General features: G+C 39.4%; 1 protein-coding gene across 2 annotated transcripts in view; it reads right to left on the reverse strand.

The window, feature by feature from the left end:
• Positions 1-12,459: 12,459 nt before the first annotated feature.
• Positions 12,460-21,792, reverse strand: part of LOC109407133 (uncharacterized) — a 39,161-nt gene continuing 29,828 nt past the window's right edge. Inside the window, exons 3-4 of one of the 2 annotated variants that reach the window (XM_062845843.1) lie at positions 16,081-16,152; positions 12,460-12,714 (exon numbers count right to left, since the gene is read on the reverse strand). In XM_062845843.1, coding sequence (XP_062701827.1) covers positions 12,551-12,714; positions 16,081-16,152 — 236 coding nt within the window. In that variant the 3' untranslated portion in view covers positions 12,460-12,550. Of the gene's footprint in view, positions 12,715-16,080; positions 16,153-16,364; positions 16,467-21,792 lie in introns of those variants that run through there. The other variant, XR_009996274.1, reaches the window with a different exon arrangement.

A 21,792-nucleotide genomic window follows, 5' to 3' on the forward strand; every position in this document is an offset into this window, starting at 1 on the left:
GAATCATTTTCTCACGCGCGAGATTTTCATGCAAAATCTCGCTCTCACGAGTCAAGCGCCGAAATCTTTTGGTCTTGTTCCGTCATACAATCATAAAAACTTCGCTGTAAATAATTAGACTACCAAAAAATTAAGGAAGGGACTGTTCATAAACCACGTAGACCAAAATTTGGTCATTTCAGAGCCCCCCTCCCCCCTCGTAGACTTTTTTCCATACAAAAAATTTGAAATTTGTATGGAGCGTAGAATTTGACCAGACACCCCCCCCAATCCCCCCAAAAAGTCAACGTGGTTTATGAACGGCCCCGAATGAGTAAAATCACGAGTCAACACATGCATGAGTTTTTACTAACACTGCTTAACAGACATTAAATAGATGGTGTTTTTTAGTAATCCTACATTATAGAGATCTGCGGAGGCGTCGTTTGAACGGTATTGCAGTCCTCACTAAATAAATTATAATTATTTATTTTTAATATCGAGAAATTGGCGGTATATTGAAAGTGTCCTTTTTGACGTTGACACATCACGGACCGGCTAGCTTACCTCTTATATTTCTCAGGGTCGGCCACCGACCTCGGGAGGACTCGCAACCCTCCTGCACTTACCGATCACCGAAGCAGACTAACTCAATATCGGAACAGGGCCACATCCATAGACTCTTTCGTTTTAAAATTGCAAGAGAAGAGAGATCAGATTTCTACTTTTTATTCGGGTTTCAAGAAAGAGATGGGAATCGTTGCAGCGCTGGTCGTCGACGTTGGGGCCCTTTAGAAGAAGGTGGGTAAGAGAGGAAGGAACGTACCTTGTGAACCCTGCAGTAGGTTCGGTGATGCTCACGTGGCGTCGAATGGGCGTTGCGACGGTGGCTTTGGCGGGCGTTGCGACGTTGGCTTTAGCGGGCGAGTGGTGAAGCGGGCAGTTGTAGGCTGGCGAGATGTGCGCAGTGCGAAGGGGGACTATATATCGCCGGTCTTCCCCGACATAGTGAAACCGCTCCTAATCCGGTCAACTAGCTGGAGCGATTTTAGTGATGAGCCGTAGCCTTGATAACGTGTGGGTCCTCCTTTCAGGCACTACGCGCACTTTATATGGCACTGATACTGTCGTACTGTGGTAGACACTGGTCCGGTCACCTCCTGGCTTCAAAAGTATCCAAAAAAAACACTATCCGCTACACTTGCCACTTGGAACTTCAACTTGTGGTTCGCTTTCTGGTCCAAACTCTACTATTCTTAGCTCCAAATCCAAAGCCCCACAGATCCCTTTAATTCTCCTTTCCTTTCCTTTCCTTCTCTCTCATTCCTTTCATCTTCCTCTCTCCCGGATCCAGTGGTGTTGCGGTGTCCAAATATCCCATATTGGTAACGAAGTTCCCCATCGCTTTTTAGTACTAACGGTGCTTCAAATTAGGGTTTTATTTTAACAATTCTAGCATTTTTATTTAGGTAAACTACTCGCAGAGTGTTGTTTCTAGTTTTATGTATTGAAAAGAAGCAAACAAGACTACATTTAAAGAAAAAAAAACATTATTAATAGCCAACATGGATGTTTATTGTTCCGATTACTTTTTATCGGTAACAATTACCTCCTCGCATGAGAAGAAAAATTGTTCGTGCAATTTTTCGTCAATCCCCTCGAACAGAATCTGGCAATCAGTGAAACCCTTTGACCTTCGTGTGGGTTGAATGACTGGACATTTAAAGTATACCCAATCCCTGTTGAGAGTAGTAGTTAAGCCCCCATACTGAGAATCGTCATCTTCCCTACTAAGTTCATTTCAGTTTTGTCGGGGAGAATACTCGGACATTCCTCGCCCTATACTATACGCTTCTTCCTTTTATCTCAAGAACATATCCATCAAACTCTCATCTTTTCATTCATTCCACACACATTCCTATTGGGCGCGCCCCTTTTGATTCATACCGTGCACACACCAGTGGTGGAAATTGATCGCGAACGTGTGCTTACGTGCTACAAAAAAATGCCATCGCATCGCAAATCTTTGCTGTGCGATGGTGTTCATACATCTATGGCTCACGATCGTACGACACGAACGCCAACGAGTGCATCGCATCTTTTGCAACCGCGATGCTTTTTTTATTTTAGAGGTTCGCGGCCGATATTTCGGTAAGTAAATCAAATTTTGGTAAACTTTTTCGTCGATATCATTTATTGGAATGGTACCTGACCAGTATAATCAAAAAACACCCAACTAATTACCTTTAAGTGTACAAACAATGGCAACAAACCAAGTGTTCTACATTGTGATCCTTCTGAAGAACCAACTGCGATTCTGCTCGTTAGACATTTGTTTTGTGTTGGTTCGTCGATCCGGGAAATCGTGAACCGTTCTCTCTTTTTGGGTTCGCGAGCGCGTGAGCAAAGATTGTGTTTGATGCGAACCAAAAAACACGTCAAGCGCATGATGCTTTCCACCACTGGCACACACTCACACTCATTCACACGCTAATCTAATCCTAAACCTAACTAACTCTTAAGTACTAAGCCAGTGACAAAAACAAACTACTGTCAAGCTAGGCGTTGAATTTATTTTTGAAGGCACGATTGCCATTCAAATTACATTTCTGTATTCTCTAAACCATAAACTCTTAAAGTTTTTCGTTCGAGGCATTTTTTTTTTTTTGGGTGAGCATCCTGTTTATGCAAGCTATTCATTCATAGCGGGAGCTCCACTAAACGTACCCTTTGCTAGGATGTGAATCGCTATTAGGGCCGGGACTGTAAACGTCAATAATGAATTCTATAGCTATCAGCTCATTGTCACTTATTATCGTTCGACTATGACGACGCATGTGCGAAACTGTAGAAATTTCCTAAATATATCGTTTCGTTTTAGGAAATTGCATTATAACTATTATAAATTGGAAACTGGATAAACTGGAAGGTGACCGATTCCACGTTACGTATCGAATTGACTTACTACCTCAACACACATGAGTAATTTTGTTCCATATCACCTATCTGGGGATAAATATTGAAACATGTCCAGAAGGTCATGCCTAACACTGACAGATTTTTGACGACTAGAGCCGGTATTAACCTTACTTTTTCATTGAAATCGACGGAAATATGAACTTCTCCTACGATAGAGAGTAGCCCTCCATCCGCGGATCGTAGTTCAATTCGTTCGGCCAGTGTTTCTAGCCTAATATCAGACATTTTAAGGAAGAGGTGGTAACTAATCAATGTTCGGTTGCTTCCTGAGTCTAATAGTCCTTTGATTTCTATATCGTTAATCTTAATCCACGCATAGGGCCTATTGTCATCTACATCGGGCAAGGTTATTTGAAGAACTTCTGAGAGATCTATATTTTGATAATCATCATTGTATGCCTCCCGCGAATCTGTACATGATTTCAGGGAGGGGCAATTTAGGCGGACTTCTCCGACGACCGGCGACTTTCGGCCGTCTGTAACCCGTTTTTTCTACAAAACGGACAGTTTTGTGAATCAAATCCCTTAAAACCGCAAATGAAACATATCAACCCCTTTATTGATCGGCATTGATCAATTTGATGATCCGGCTGACGGCAATTTAGGAGATAATCTAGCGTTCTCCGCGGTTTGGATGGGCCTGTTTGCGGATTGGGAGAAATAGAAGTTTTTGGCTGAGTCATGGATTTGCTCTGAGTATTTTCTCTATGCCCGTTGGACTTTTCGGGACTAACGGGAGCCGGACCAGATTTTTTTGATTTCCACTTGACAGAACTCGTGTGCCGTGGTTGCCGTGAGGTTTGATTCTGAGTTTGTAGGTGTGGATTATTTTGCGACACGAGGTTTACGGTTTTCTCAGAACCGAAGACCTTTTGATACATCGAGAAATTAGAGGCATCGATAAGATGTCCTGCTTCAATAAACTGATGGATGTCACATACTGGCTTCCACAGCAATGCCTTCTTATAATCTGCCCTGAGATTTCGTCTCAGGACATCCAATTGTTCGTGGTCATTCATGGGAGATATCATCGAGCGAAACATTTTATCCATCTCAAAATAATACTCTTGAAATGTCTCGTTCCGTTGTTGACGTCTCTGATAGATACGAGAACGGATTAATGTATCGAGCTCCGGATGAACAAACGTCTTCCGAAGTTCATGAACTAAATGGTTCCAGTTCAGAAACCGACCGCTTGAGCGCATTGACATATACCAGCTGGCTGCGGGGCCCGTGAATAAATGGAAGGCTGAGTCGAAAAGCTCTTCTGTCGAGACTCTCTCGGAGAGCGACAGTTGGTTAACCAAAGCCAAAAATTCATTAAGCTTCATCCCTTGATCAGTTCCCGAATATTTGTCGATGTTCCACTAAGATACAGAGAGAGTTCTTTGTGTAGCGGTAGATCGACAGCCCAGTAAATTCGAGCTAGGAAACGGTGCCGAATAAGTCATCGTGGTCGGAGGAACCGTTCCAACACTTGTAGGCATCCAAGTATTGGTATTTGAACTTGAATACGAGGGGAACTCGGATAAACCCGATGTAGATACCATTGGGAGAGTCCGAAATGCTCCTGAATTGATATGACCTGGAAAATCCTTCCTGGAAGTGTACTGTGTCATCGCGGTTTGGTATGGGTGATAGCCGAAAGTAGTTGTGCTATCCGCGGTAATTTCTGATCGGCCTGCCATGGCCGAGGGAGTAAAATTCAAAAGAGATGGATCAGAGTATAGCATCGTTGACGAGGCAATCGCAGCAGAAGGGATGGGCCTTGAGTACAACGTAGTTGTTTGAAGGTTCGACGAAGCTTGTGTTGGTTTTGGGATCGTACCCGTACAGGTAGTAGGTACCGGCACTGAAACGATCGATGAGTTAAAGATATTCTGTGCAGTCACTTCCAACGGAACTTGATAAACCTCCGAGACGATGGTATGTTCCGAATTATTTGAGGTTCGTTGTGAAGAGTTCCCTTCTGAAATATTTTGGCATTTGCGGAGGTTTTTAAGTTCATCTTCGAATCCGTAAAGCACTTGTCTTACCGAATCCAAATCAGACACTGAAGTTTCTGTTAACCCCAAACGTTTGAAAAAGTTTTGCAGTTCAATTTGTAGGACCTGGGTTTGCCTAACATCGTTTAATGAATTCGTGGGCTGGTTCAGACCAACTCCTTCGGCTGGCGTTGGCGAAAGCCCCCTAGCGCCGTCTTGTGTGTTTTGCTCGCTATTCGGCTGATATCTACGATTCCTACCCTCTTATCCAAACTGATTTTCATCGGAAGATGAAATTGAATCATCTTCCCCATAAAACTGATTGAGATACAGGATGACCTTTTGTAATAGATCAAGAGCATTGATTTGATAGTCACCGCCGGAATTTTGAATTAACACTAGCAACCGGTGGGCTAGGTGTAGCAACGAAGATTTACACTTCGGTGCAACCCGATGTGCAGTCAACAATGACGTTTCCAATTTCCTTAGCTTGGCTTCACAAATAGAGATCTCATTTTCAAAGGAATTAGTAAGATTTTTCACAGTAACACCCTGTTCTTTTTCTTGCTTCAATGCTTCACGTAATGCACGCCGACGTCGGCTCATGCTCTGCTCACCCGATAGGTAGATATTACGCATAAACAGCTCCTGATCAAGCTCATCCTCATCTAAACAGTCTACGCGAATTCCTAAGCACTGTTTGGCTATATTTTCGACCGTGAATCTGATTTCACTCGCCATTGTTCCTGCCAGTACACGTGTGTGGTTCTTCTAAACTATTAGATAGAATGATACTCAAAATGGAGACGGATACGTGGTCACACGATCAATGACGATGAATTCCCTTTTTTCGTCCCACAACGCAGCTTCCGTGAAGTGTTTCATTAGGCAACGATTTCCAGAAGAACTTTTTTATTCTACTCTCAACCGGCAACGATAATGAAGACAAAGTTCTAACAGTCATTCAACTTACCAAAGTCATGCATGTAACATAAAAGCCGCCATCTTAATCGAGAAAAATGACTATTGTTCTCGAGTCTTCCCGAGGTTGGAAAAAAAATATTCCAATGAAAGATTGGAATATTTTATTTTACGAGGATCGCCAATTGAAAGTGTCCTTTTTGACGTTGACACATCACGGACCGGCTAGCTTACCTCTTATACTTCTCAGGGTCGGCCACCGACCTCGGGAGGACTCGCAACCCTCCTGCACTTACCGATCACCGAAGCAGACTAACTCATTATCGCACGCAGAACTCAATGTACACAGCGTAACGAGTAACTTTCACGCAGCGACCGAAAAGACAAAAGAATTTTCACGCAGATTTGTGTAACACTGGATCAACACAAAAAATGTGCTGATCCGGTGTTACACAAATCTGCGTGAAATTTCTTTTGTCTTTTCGGTCGCTGCGTGAAAGTTACTCGTGTGCTGTGTTGTTTCATTTAAGGGTGCGGAACAGGGCCACATCCATAGACTCTTTCGTTTTAAAATTGCAAGAGAAGAGAGATTAGATTTCTACTTTTTATTCGGGTTTCAAGAAAGAGATGGGAATCGTTGCAGCGCTGGTCGTCGACGTTGGGGCCCTTTAGAAGAAGGTGGGTAAGAGAGGAAGGAACGTACCTTGTGAACCCTGCAGTAGGTTCGGTGATGCTCACGTTGCGTCGAATGGGCGTTGCGACGGTGGCTTTGGCGGGCGTTGCGATGTTGGCTTTAGCGGGCGAGTGGTGAAGCGGGCAGTGAGCCATTTTACGAGACGTTTCGGATCAGCTGATCGCTCATTTCATGAATGAAAATTTGACAGGAGGTTGCGCCCAAGCCCGTGAGTGTTAATATCAATATCAACACTGTTGTCGTTTCGTAAAATAGACTGTTGTAGGCTGGCGAGATGTGCGCAGTGCGAAGGGGGACTATATATCGCCGGTCTTCCCCAACATAGTGAAACCGCTCCTAATCCGGTCAACTAGCTGGAGCGATTTTAGTGATGAGCCGTAGCCTTGATAACGTGTGGGTCCTCCTTTCAGGCACTACGCGCACTTTATATGGCACTGATACTGTCGTACTGTGGTAGACACTGGTCCGGGCACCTCCTGGCTTCAAAAGTATCCAAAAAAACACTATCCGCTACACTTGCCACTTGGAACTTCAACTTGTGGTTCGCTTTCTGGTCCAAACTCTACTATCCTTAGCTCCAAATCCAAAGCCCCACAGACAGGGTTGCCACATATACAGATTAATCTGTATTTTACAGATTTTTACTGATATTTTCGATACAGAATCTGTATATACAGAATTACAGATTTTTTGAAAACTAAGAAATTATACAGATTTTACAGATATGTTTACAGATTTTCTGAAAAATAATACAGATTTATACAGATTTTTGAACCGAAATAAAAATATAGGTTTTTGTTATTGCTCTAAATAACAAATTTAGCTAGGCAATCCCAGTTGTAGTTATAGTTACTTTGATTTTCTTTGTTTATCTATTGATATTCAGGGTGGCCACTCAGAGCGGCAAATAAAATTCCCGAGTTTTTCCCGGTTTTCCCGGTAGCTTTTTAAAAAATTTCCCGATTCTGAAATATAATGATTTACAGGGAAAATTAAACGTAACCTACTAAGAAACATTTAAGATAAATAATGTTGAATGTTTTCAAATCCTTGGATTTAACATTGTGTTCATATGACCCTTAAAATAAGTTTATAGCTAATTTACTAAATATTTAGCTAAGTCATGTGTTGTTTCATCAGATTGTCTCGTATCTAATGATGGGCATTGAAGTTACGACATCTTCATAAAAAAATCGTTAAATTTATAGATGACATCTAGTACTAATTACGCAGTTATTTAAGAAAACAAAAATAAAGAGGATAATCATAGGGGGTCGAAATTCCTAGAGAAAACACTATGATTGTAGGATTTGTTGTACGAATCTAATAATAGGTGGATTTCTTAGTAACATTCAAAGTCTCTTCCAAAAATTCATGGTAAGTACTTTTGGGAAACAGAATACCCAGAAAAAACATTCTAGATGAACTTTTGGCGGAATATCTGGAAAGATTACTCATGAGAGAATTTTGGAAACAATTTTCAGGAAAATCTTATGGTGAAATCAGTGTACTTCATGGTAGCGTAAATGGCTACTGCAGAAAGTCAGGCAGGTTTTTTAGGCTGAAATCGTAAATTTTAGGAGAAATTTAAGAGGTTAAAGAAATCTTAGATTTTGTCTGATAATCGTCTAGCATTGAGTTATTTCATCAGCGATTGCAATATAAAAGTCTTATATTTTTAGATATGTCAGTAATTTATCCAAGAATTCCTGAAAAACTTGTTTTTGAGAACGTATTTTCATCAAAATTTAGAGGCAGATTGTTCGGGAATTCTTCCATCAATCATACAACTATATTGCTGCAAATGCTTTTGAATACTCATTGGAACTCCCGCGAGAATTTCAATTGGAAGTTTAAGTAGAAACTACGAATTCTCTAAATTCTCTAGAATTTCCTGAACCAGAAGTTTCACCGGGAATTTATGCTAAAGCTTCACACAAAAAGGAATTTTTCCGACAATTCACTCCGGTTTTCGTCGAACTTTTTTTCACCAGTTCAACAAAAGAATACAACAATGAACTTCATGAAAAACGACAGAATTTTTTAAACAAAATATTAGGAATACTTTTATGATCTACACTATTTAGGCCTTTTTTTTTGGGAATGCCACCAGATACTAAAAATTCCTTCATATATTCTTCCAAATATTTTTCACTCATTATTTTTAAATTATAAGAATGTATTCAGCAGAGTTACTCATCCAGATTTTCACTATTTTTTATTTGAATTTCCTCTGACATTACATGAAGAATTTCTTAGAAATTAATCAAAAATTTTATCACCATCCTACCCGAATTTCTCAAGGACTTTTCGCTCAAAGGCACAAGTACTCTCTTAGAGATTGTACCAGGACTTTTTTTTAGAATTAAGTTATATATTTTTTTTTTGTTTTATAAACTTTTAATACGATGCTTGATGCTTTCTGGAACATGTACATTCTGAAATTCAGAAGTGTCATATGAATTTATAAATATTGATATTTGTCTCAACCAGTCTTTCCATCAGAAAGTTCTCTAGAATATCTTTGAAATTGTTCAAAATGTGATGTTAGGTAACATCACTATGATTCACTTTAATTGTCATTACTCGAAAGACAAGATGTTAATGTCCAAGAATATGGTTTTTACGCCAGTATTATCTTATTTAGTTCAACAGTTTTTGATTGCATATCCCTAAGAATCTCGTACTTTTGCTTATGGAGACTGTATAAATTTTAGGAAAGTTGTCCGAGTGTCTGTGTTAGAAATTCCCGGTGGCTATCAACAATTCCCGAGGTTTTCCCGACTTTTTCCCGATGATTTCAAATTCCCGAGCTTTTCCCGGTTTTCCCGAAATTCTCGACTGGGTGGCCACCCTGGATATTTTTGCCTCTATCTCAATAATTGATGATACAGATTTAAAATACAGATTTTTTGCTGCAAAATACAGATATACAGATTTTTTAAGAAAAATATACAGATTTAAATGTGGCAACCCTGCCCACAGATCCCTTTAATAATTAAAGAATTATTCTCCTTTCCTTTCCTTTCGTTTCCTTCTCTCTCCTTCCTTTCATCTTCCTCTCTCCCGGATCCAGTGGTGTAGCGGTGTCCAAATATCCCATATTGGTAGCGAAGTTCCCCATCGCTTTTTAGTACTAACGGTGCTTCAAATTAGGGTTTTATCAAATATATTATATAAACAATATGATTCACTTCCTCGTTCCCCATACATTGAATTGGCGAACAGCTTACAGCACCATCTAGCGTCAAACGTGGCAATCAACCTTAAATTAAACCACATATTTGCTAAATATGTTTAACTGTGTCTCCATGACATTTCCTTTTGTTATGGTCGTCAATCATATTTAGGGATGTACAAGATTCAATTTGCACAAACAAAATTATGATATTGGACAAAGCAAATATTTAGTTTATATTTTGTAACTGTCGTATTGGGCATCCTAGCTTAATCACTCAGATCCTGCTGATCTGAGTCAGCCGCCATAAGATTGCGCCCGTTTGATTTGTACACGGCGGCTGCAAAACAGTTTTAGCCAAGGTGCACACCGTGTACAAATCATACGTGCGCGGTCTGGCGCTATCTGTGGCTGCGCGTTTCGAACGCAGCTTGCTGAGAATCTAAGATAAGCGCGACAATATATCAGTGATGGAACATACGCAATTTGACGTTTCGCAATTATCATTTTTTCCAGGAGCATATTTGTTTTGGAAGTACCGATAAGTGAAATATTTTGGTCAAATTGCTATAGCTAATGGGGATACCACCGACGAACCGACATGCCAGCTAGTGCAAAGGTTCATGAAATTTTCGTCCAAAATTTTAAAATAAAAACCGTTGAAAACTAGCGCCATCTGTTGATTTTGGTTGGATTTTGGCCGAAATATTTCGAACACTCTTAAATAATGCCACCCATAGGTGTGCTGGAATGAACAAATTTTTCAAACATTGGATAAAGCTGTTTATTTCATAATAATTACTAAAATTTCTCATGATAAACTAAGAAAAGATAGATTCACGAACTATGTTCAAAACAAAACTTTTTAGGAGCGTAAAAGACTCAATAATCTTACAGAATTTCATACTTTGATTGGATTAAACGTAGAGTGTTTGGTTGTATTCCCCGGCGTCGCCGTCGTCGTCGGTCATGCCTTCATCATACTGCAGCCACATCAGAACACAATTTCATATCTTAATTTTCCAAAAGCACAATTTATTATTAAGCCTAATTCATATAAGTATTGACTTCTGGGAGATTTTATTTTTTCAAATAAAGGTTGAAATAGTAGTCAGCCCAGTCAGCGTCACTAAAACGGCAGCAGGAGCAGCATCATCGTCGCGACGCTTGCACAATCCGATGGGAATATAATGTGCAGATGGTAACAGCCACCAATGTTTGAATTTATTTTCACGCTGGGACATTTATTGTCGCGCTTATCTTAGATTCTCAACAAGTTGCGTTCGAAACGCGCAGCATCAGATCGCGCCAGACCGCGCACGTATGATTTACACACGGTGTGCACCTTGGCTAAAACTGTTTTTGCAGCCGCCGGGTGGGAGCTGTCATGGATAATCAGCCGCCGTATACAAATCAAACGGGGCGCAATCTTTTCGCGATAAACAACGGCTGGTTGAGATCATCACCATCTGAGTGATTAAGCTGGGATGCACAATAATATAACATCCTTAATTGCTTCCCAAAATTCTTAAGTATGCCGTAATTGCCGTAATGCTCCATTCTGAGGCAACGCGTAGCTACAGATTGACAATACTGGCCATCACGTGTTTTTGTTTACACAGCGTTTGATCAAGACGTCGCGACGCCGGCTGTATAAATGTCATGACGGGCTAAACGTCACTTTCAATTTGACACTAGCGATCACTGCAATTTGAATTTACCGTGTAATGTTTTCGGTCAAGTCTCGGAATCGAGTGGCACGTCGGTTTAGTCGGTGGGGATACTTGTTGATTCATTTTGACTGAAAGTATATTGTGTGCAAAAACTATTACGCAAAGAATATGATTTATTTATTGGAACCCTAAACATTTTGATACTATTTATCGATAACTGAAGAGATTATTGACATCCCTAGTTCATTAATGTTGACAGCGTGTGTATTTCTGAAGGGCATACGTTTTTAGAGTGTAATAGTTGCCACGTTCGTCACAAGCGGCGCCACAAGCACAGGATAAAGGGTCGCCAGAAATAGCTGAAAGTGAGTTATATTATTAATATAGTATATTTGGTTTTATTTTAACAATTCTAGCATTTTTATTTAGGTAAACTACTCGCAGAGTGTTGTTTCTAGATTTATGTATTGAAAAGAAGCAAACAAGACTACATTTAAAGAAAAAAAACATTAATAGCCAACATGGATGTTTATTGTTCCGATTACTTTTTATCGGTAACAATATGTAAGTTTAATAAAAAGATAAAATTTAATTAATTCTGCTTTCAAAAGCTCATGCGTATTACGAAACTTTTGTTGCTGCACTTCTCGAAAAAAAAAATCATTGCTGCTTCTTGCTTCACTTCTGCCGATATGATTAGCATAACACTTTGCAATAAATTTCAGATTTTCTTCGATTGCTTCGCTATTTTTTTCAAAATTTCGAAAAAAAATATTTTACCATAATTAGAAAATGTAAACAAAACAACTTGAACCACAACGAAGTAACGCACAAAGTTTGAACATCTAACATTGGAGCAAGTGTTGGCTGTCGATGTAAACAAAACGAACAGCGTTGCCGAATCGACATATGTAACTTCCGCACATCTCTATGTAGAGGATTTCTAGTGTTTTTCTGCGAATCTGGCCTTAGATAACCCTAGATGGCCTTAGAAGTCGGGAACCAGGTTTTTGTTCGTAAAAAAAAAATATTTTTTTGAAACAACCGATCTGTTATGGCTTAAAGGATCTCTATTCAGTCCGATGTTTAAAAGTAAATAACTTCAACAGTAATAAAACATAATCTAGGATTCACATCACCATCACTTTCTGGATTTAGTGAACTTGACAGCGTGCTGTGAATGATTTCCTTGCATAAGACGTTTCAAACGACAAGCTTGACGTTTAAGTGCCTCCTGACGTTTCTGCTCTATTTCTTCCTTAGAACATACTGTAACTGGCTGTTGCTTTGTGCTGGATGGGTTAGCTGAAATTGAAAAATAAAGATTAAAAATAAATTGTATGTGGGGGCAAGATGTCGCTTGTAAGATCCCAGGACACAGGGTGAAATATTTCGACAATGTTTTTAAGTACATAGGGTCTGGGACCATTTGGGCAGGAGCACCTATTTTGGGCACTTGCTGCTATAACTCAGTCAATTTTGAACCGATTGATTTGATTTTTGAAACACGATCAGGAAGGCGCAGTATCTAGCTATGTTCAAAAATTCAAATCAATCGATTTGAAAATGACTGAGTTATAGCAGCAAGTGCCCAAAATAGGTGCTGCTGCCCAAATGGTCCCAGACCCTAGTTTCTAAGTGACTTGACCGATCGACTCGCTTTCGAAAGCTAGATTTAAAAACAACAACAAAAGCGCTTTGAAGCTAATACTCAGGATTGAATGAATGGAAAAAACGCTTAGGCCGTGGAACAAAGATTATTTTAGTATATTTCAAAGTGTTTTTTTTTTCAATTAGAGAGAGAGAGAGAGAGGGGAGAGGAGAGAGGAGAGAGGAGAGAGAGGAGAGAGAGAGAGAGAGGAGAGAGGAGAGAGGAGGGAGAGAGAGAGAGAGAGAGAGAGAGAGAGAGAGAGAGAGAGAGAGAGAGAGAGAGAGAGAGAGAGAGAGAGAGAGAGAGAGAGAGAGAGAGAGAGAGAGAGAGAGAGAGAGAGAGAGAGAGAGAGAGAGAGAGAGAGAGAGAGAGAGAGGGAGAGAGAGAGAGAGAGAGAGAGAGAGAGAGAGAGAGAGAGAGAGAGAGAGAGAGAGAGAGAGAGAGAGAGAGAGAGAGAGAGAGAGAGAGAGAGAGAGAGAGAGAGAGAGAGAGAGAGAGAGAGAGAGAGAGAGAGAGAGAGAGAGAGAGAGAGAGAGAGAGAGAGAGAGAGAGAGAGCGTCACGGTGAAACAGATCACTGTAGCGGGAGAACGACTCAGCCAAATAACCTTAAGATTTCCATAAGGCCAAACTTATGAAACGGCCTTTAAATAATTCATAATGATTCGGATGAATTTCATAAGGTCACGCTATGACGTAAAATCGTCTCACAGCTTGGCTTTTATTCATGTTTAGCAACATGGTATTCTCAAGCGTCGGTAGCCGTGTGGATAAAACACGGGCTCGGTGATCCCGACGTTCATGGATCGAATCCAGTCTGTATCATTTTAAGATTTTTTTGTTCTTTTCATAAGTCTATCTTATGAAATTTGTCATAGCAAGCACGATCTATTTTCATAAGGTATTCTTATGGCATCCATAAGAATTAGTTGTAGCAAATTTTTCATAAGGTATTTTGATGAATTTCGCTAGTTTTTTTCGCTGAGTGTAGGAGAACCAGACATCGAAGGTATTACCGCTTTCTTAATTGTACACGAATTCCTTACTGGAAAGCGAATCGAGTACCACTTCACCGCGGGACAAACTTTTGATGGCGGATTAGGTGGCTGCCAGCTGCTGCGTAATTTGCCCCATGAGTGCTTGCTGATTACGAAGGATCTGCACAATGGTGTTGGTGATATTGCCCGACTGTCTATTGACACCACACCCCACCAATTTAATATAACTTTATTGTATAAAACAAACATGTACTTCTAAAACGTGTATGCACGCGAGCCGGCGATCGCAATTATGATGACGGTTGTCAACGTAAAACGATGCACACCGAAACTCGATGACATCTGTCACAAGCTGACGGCTGTCAGCGGAGAGCCCCGAAGGATGTTTCGGCTGCGTTCGTAGTGGGATAGAGTACCTAGTCCTCCCAACAATCTTTGATCTGTATTTCTCCTCCTGGCCTACCTGGTCTCCTATTATGATCTTGGGACTTATTCACAAATGTCATAACGCTCGAGGGGGGGAGTGGGTGTCATTCGTGGTGTTACAGCCCGAACTATTTTTTTTTCTTCCTATATAAACAGTGTTACGTAGGGGTGGGTGGGTATCAAAATCGGCAAATTTTGGCGTTATGATATTTGTGAATGAACCCTTGACGTCGTGACTTGGACAGCCGTCGTATTCGCGTTAGAGCTGCGCGTAAAATGCGTCTTTGTCATCATCAGGGCTTCCGGAATGGAGTGGCTGTGCACGTTTATTATGCTGATGTAAAAGAATCGGTCGTTGATCCTCAACCTGCACATTCTTTCGTCGATCGGCCACCAACCGAACACGCGCCTCTGCCTGTCGCCCATCACTATAAAAGCTGTTCCCAGCTCACGCGTGTTGCAGAAGCTCTGGTAGATGGTATGATTACTTCTAAACATTCGCACCATAGATCCTGTCCAACACACCTCCTGCAGCGCTACGATTCCGAACCCGCGGTCCTACAGTATATCGGCGAGTATGCGGGTACCCCTGATAAAGTTGAGAGATCTGCATTTCCACGTATCCAGCTTCCAATTGCAAGTCCCTTCTCGTCACTGTGATTGTCGCCATTGGTATCGGTTCACATTCTTTTCTTGTTGATTTTTCGATGCTTGTCTTTTTACGGCTGGCTCGCAGGGCCTGACACCAACCCACTAACCCATGAAGCTGGGCTTACCTTCCTGGATGCTACGGGTTCTGCATTGGCATTTTCTGCAACTACAGTGCTAAATAGCTAGGCTCAAGCGCCAGTCTTCGCCGGGGGTAATGTTTTTAATGGGTGCCCAGGAGATAATATTCGCTTAATTTACTGAATGGAAACAACAAACGCCAATGTTACAAATATGCAGTTATTGCGGCGCTCATAATAAATCCACATTGGGCGGCGGCGATATGGCCGCTAAGAGATACCCGCGATACAGACGCAATGTCAAAATCGAACAGATACTGTCACCCACCCAGCAACATCGCAGCAGCCTTCAGGCCGTTCATATCAAAACAACAGTTGGCACAATGGCAACTCAGGTGGCCAGAAATCGTAATAACATTTATCGCGACATTGTTTCACTATAATACGCACACGCATCACCTCGTCGGCTTTGTGTTTAATATTTAATCGGGATGTTATTTGGTGATGCTACAGGATGCTGCGGCGGTATCTTCTCCATTTTCCACATTGCGTATGTATCGCGTGCATCTCCTCGCGGCCATATCGCCGCAGCCTCATGTGGATTTGATATAAGCGCCGCATGCAAAATTTCTGACCATCAGGTCGCTCATAGTGGTGCGCTCATATTTTGACAACTTGATGGAAAAGAAGAAGATAAACGCGTTTCGCGGATTTATATTGCAAGGCACAATATGCAATGTATACTCTAATCACAGAAAAACAGACATCACACTCTACTCGCTTCCCATGGATCACCTTTTTTTAACCTAATCCAAATCCTTCCCGTACAACATTGCATTGTTAACCAAGAAAGACAAAAATATACTCACATGTCGTTGTAGAGCCGTTGGATGAAGGAATGACTACCGCTTCATGTTTTGTTGAAATACAGATTACGGATCCTGAAAAGAATATATGTCTATATTATGTATGAATTCATCTCGTTTGATTTAATCTGGTATCGTGTGTGCACCACATTTTGCACGGAGACAAATTTCGATCGTTTGCACGGAGACAAATTTCGATCGTTTGAAATAAAAATATTCATGTTTATTCGGTAAACTGATAAAATATTTAAAACTAAAATATTAATTTTTAAAACTAACTCAATTACCTATTGATTTCTGCAATACCCATTGAAGAGCCCCCCGTTCCGCCGTCGAGAACATAAACAAAACTCTCAAGTTCTAGCTGCAGCACCAAACAAGATTTCCTCCTGCAAAAAAAGTCAAGTTTCACCAAAGTTTCCACGAAATCCCATTGATTTCGGGAGCGTATGTTATCTACATGATGTTGGCATTGAAAGTGCCACGCGGCTGATGGGTTTTCCTAGAGAAGGAAATGACTTTGTAAATTTAATTGGAAAACCAATATTTCTTCTTCTTCTTTTTTCTGGCCAACTAGCACCGTTCGGCGCCAGTTGTGTTTTTACGTCGGCTGGGTCTAGGAGCTAAGCCTTAAATTCCGACGCCCCAGGGAGACAGCCACCACACCTGAGGACCCTACATATCGAATCCATCAACACATGGGCCGGGACCTACGGCTTTACTTCCTATCCGAGGGAAGACGTGATCACGGATTTTATGTCTCAGAAAATCCCATCGGCGTCGACGGGAATTGAACCCCGACCGACTGGGGTGAGAGGCAACCACGCTTACCACTACATTACCGACGCCGACAACCAATATTTCCGTAGGGCCGACCTGCCACGAAAAACACAAATAGTTTTACATTTGTTTCTAACATAACCTGTCAGAAGATGCATTTTTGTTTCAAAAATGGCTTGAATTTGCTTCAAATGTGACATTCGATTTGCTCCAAACAGTTTTATTTTTGTTGCCAGAACAAATTGACAATTTATTTGAGCTTACCTGAAATATTTTTGATTTTACCATGCTTTTTTCTGCGTGAAAAATATAAAACTGATGAAAATTTAGCTAAATATTTGAACCTATGCGACCAATTAAATTTTGAAATTAATAATGCATTTGAAGAATATAATACGAAAACTGAACTCGAAATAAAGTCCTGCCCAAAGAACTTCTTTAATTACGTAAAAACCAAATTAAAATCTGACAATTTTCATCCGTAATGCATCTTGACGAAAAAGTTGGGGACACCCCGGAAAAAAATTGTAATCTATTTGTTGAATTTTTCCAGGAAATCTATACAACTTTTTTGGAAGAAGATCGTGACCGCGATTACTTTGCTTTCTACCCTGATTTTATTAGGAATATTGGTGTGAATCATATTCAACCAAATGAAATTTTTGAAGCACACGCAGGGTAAAATCAAAAATATTTCAGGTAAACTGAAATAAATTGTCAATTTGTTCTGGCAACAAAAATAAAACTGTTTGGAGCAAATCGAATGTCACATTTGAAGCAAATTCAAGCCATTTTTGAAACAAAAATGCACCTTCTGACAGGTTATGTTAGAAACAAATGTAAAACTATTTGTTTTTTTCGTGGCAGGTCGGCCCTACGGAAATATTGGTTTTCCAATTAAATTTACAAAGTCATTTCCTTCTCTAGGAAAACCCATCAGCCGCGTGGCACTTTCAATGCCAACATCATGTAGATAACATACGCTCCCGAAATCAATGGGATTTCGTGGAAACATTTGGTGAAACTTGACTTTTTTTGCAGGAGGAAACCTTGTTTGGTGCTGCAGCTAGAACTTGAGAGTTTTGTTTATGTTCTCGACGGCGGAACGGGGGGCTCTTCAATGGGTATTGCAGAAATCAATAGGTAATTGAGTTAGTTTTAAAAATTAATATTTTAGTTTTAAATATTTTATCAGTTTACCGAATAAACATGAATATTTTTATTTCAAACGATCGAAATTTGTCTCCGTGCACTTTTGAACTTGGACGCCTCTAAAAGGGACATGGTCCTGACAAAATTCCTCCAATATTTCTGAAAACTTTAGCTAAGGAGCTCACTGCTCCTTTATTTTGGCTTTTTAAAATATCACTCGATACTGCAAACTTCCCAAAAATATGGAAAAGCTCTTTTTAGTGCCTATTTTTAAATCTGGTCGTAAATCAGACGTACGTAATTATCGCGGAATAGCCATTATCTCCTGCATTCCAAAACTATTTGAGGCAATTGTCAACAAAAAGTTATTTCTACAAATCAAAAACAGAATAACTAACATGCAGCACGGCTTTTTTAAAGGCCGATCAACTTCAACAAACTTGCTTCAATTTGTTGACTATATATTGAATGCAATGGATAATGGAAACCACGTGGAAGCTTTTTATACGGGCTTTAGTAAGGCATTTGATCGCATCGACATACCAATGCTGCTTTTCAAATTGCACAAAATTGGAATTGAACCAGGTCACCTGAAATGGCTTGAATCATATCTGACTGACCGCCAACAAATAATTAAATTTGATGGATACAAATCAAAACCAATTCAAGTCACTTCCGGTGTACCACAAGGTTCTCATTTGGGACCTCTTCTTTTTATCATTTATGTAAACGACATTTCCTTCATTCTCAAGAAACTAAAAGTGTTAATTTATGCCGACTTGAAGCTCTTTTTGGAAATAAGAAATGATGAAGACATCAATGTATTCCGCAATGAAATAGAAATATTCTACACATGGTGCAACAAAAGCCTATTAGAACTGAATGTTAAAAAATGCAATTTAATATCATTTAGCAGAAAAAGAACAACACCGAATGTCTCAATTGCATTAGGAAATAAGAATGTGGAAAAATGCGAAAGGGTTAGGGATTTAGGAGTAATCTTAGATTCTAAACTTACATTCGTTGACCACTACAACACAATCATTCACAGGGCTAATAGTATGCAAGGGTTCATTAAGCGCTTCTGCTATAACTTTCATGAGCCATATACAATAGAGCTGTTCACTTTGAAACTTTTTTTCTCCGATTCTCCGTGACACATCAAATTATCAATCCACATGTAAAACCAAGTCTTCAGTCCAAAATTGAGCCAAATTGATGAAGATTTAAAGGTGTATCAAATCAATTTTGTGTTTTTTTAGCCGTTTTCTCAGAAATTTACTCAGAAATTCACAAAATTGCTCCGATAAGATGCCGGAGATACCGTTAAGATATAGTTAGAACAATACTCTACAACTTTGCCGAAGACACTACGGTGTTTAAATTGCGTATTTCGAAGTTATTCAACAATTTTAGTTAAAAAATCACGAAAAAACACGATATTTTTACGATTTTACATATAAAAGTCATGTAATTTTACATTGTTTTACGTGACTAAATTAATTAGCAATTACTCCTTTGTGTAACGAACATTTCGTCCATACATCGTTTTTGTGTTGGAATTCGTTTTCATTGACTAATTATCAAAAGTATGTCACGTTGATACTAAAAATCGCACAGAGTTACCAGCACGAATTAAAACAAAGTTACCCATGATTAAGACGTCATGCCATCGTATTCTAATGTCTTTTGATTCAAGTATCAGAAATGGTGCAGATGGTAAGGCTCGAGCTTGCGGATCAGAAGGTCCCAGGTTCAAGCCTCAAATACATGATAATTTTTTTTTCTTTCTTTGTAGCAGTTAGGATGATGAATCTACCATGACTCACACGCAATCTCCCAAAGAATAATGATCGGGACCTGCCAATTAAGCCCATTCGAGGACTAGCTAGATATTTAGTTTATACTTGTTGACAATAAATCGTGTTGACGATATCAGCTGGGCGAAATATTGAGCATCTGTTTGATAATGATCAATTTAGATAAAACAATTCAATACGATGATGGAACTGCTTCTGGATGCAACATTTTACAGACAACTGTGGGTGGAGCTTACTTGTTATCTATCTACCCACAAATCAGCACAACTACACGATGAAGGGAAACTTCATTCTTACTATGCACTCTACGGTTCCGAAACAATGCTATGATGCCAAATTGCAATGAGATGTAGTGCGTAGTTTCATCAACTTATAGCAGGAAAAAGACGAACCAGCCCCAGGCTGAAAGTCTCTATAATAAAGACAAAAAAAAACTTATAGCAGGATCGAGACGCAAAAAAATGCTATTCCAGGACTCGAACCTTGAATCTTAGAATCCACAATCTCATGCTCAACCAACTGCACTAAATTTAAACTGATGCAGATGAGACAAAGAAATGTAATGACGTTTAAATCATGGGTAACTTTGTTTTATTTTATGCTGGCAACTCTGTACAATTTTTAGTATCAACGTGACAAACTTTTGATAATTAGTCAATGAAAACGAATTTCTACACTAAAATGGTGTATGGCCGAAATGTTCGTAACACATAGGAGCAATAGCTCATAAAATTAGTCACCTAAAACAATGTAAAATTACATGACTTTCACATGAAAAATCGTAAAAATATTGTATTTTTTGGTGATTTTTTAACGAAAATTGTTGAATAACTTTGAAATACGCAATTTAAACACCGTAGTGTCTTCGGCAAAGTTGTAGAGTATTGTTCTAACTATATTTTAACGGTATTTTAGGTACCTTTTTGGTGCAATTTTCTGGATATTGAAGTACATTTTCGTGAAAATGCTCGAAAAAACACAAAATCGATTTGATACACCTCTAAACCTTTATCAATTTGGCTCAATTTTGGACTGAAGCCTTGTTTTTGCATGTGGATTGATAATTTGATGTGACACGGGTAGGTCAAAAAAAGTGAACAGGTCTAATATACAATTAAAACACTTTATATTGCCTATGTTAGATCTATTTTAGAATATTGCAGCACTGTATGGTCTCCCTTTTCAACCACGCACGAAGAAAGATTAGAATCAGTGCAAAAACAATTTCTACTGTTTGCTCTTCGTAAATTAGGCTGGACATCATTTCCACTTCCGTCTTACAAAGCATGTTGCATGCTTATTGACATACAAACTCTGCAAGAGCGGCGTGAAATCGCAATGATTTCATTCGTAAACGATATCGTTTCGCATCGTATAGACTCGCCTGAAATCTTATCAAAACTAAATTTTTATATATTTACTCGGCAATTAAGAAGTCGGAATATTTTCGCAAGTAACCACCACCGAACAAACTACGCCAAATTTGGGCCTATAAATCGTATGATGGTTGCTTATAATAAACATTGCGAAGCGATTGACTTTACCATGTCTAGGCAAAATTTGAAAACATATTTTCGTACCATTAGAAATAGGAACACTTAAAAAACAAAACACTACTAAATTTTTTTAAATATATTTTTCAATGTATTTCATAATTATATTAATAAGAAATAAGAAAAAATATGTATATGTATAATGTACTAGTCTACGTCGGTTGACGAAATGAAATAAATAAGTAAAGCTGTTATTCAACTCGAGCAAAAATGATTAAAAATAAAAAAAATGCAAAAATTTTCAATTTTCATGAGAGTTTATGATTGGAACTTAATGCTGTGAACAATTATTGTGAAATAATAACTACACACAAATTTACCTCAATCCAGATTCGAACTCGAGACCCGTCGATTGCCAGCCGCATGCCTTCCTAATTGCGCCATCATAGAGATGATGAATTGCTGCGCTC

Source organism: Aedes albopictus, chromosome 1 (genome assembly GCF_035046485.1).
Source record: "Aedes albopictus strain Foshan chromosome 1, AalbF5, whole genome shotgun sequence".
NCBI lineage: Eukaryota > Metazoa > Arthropoda > Insecta > Diptera > Culicidae > Aedes > Aedes albopictus.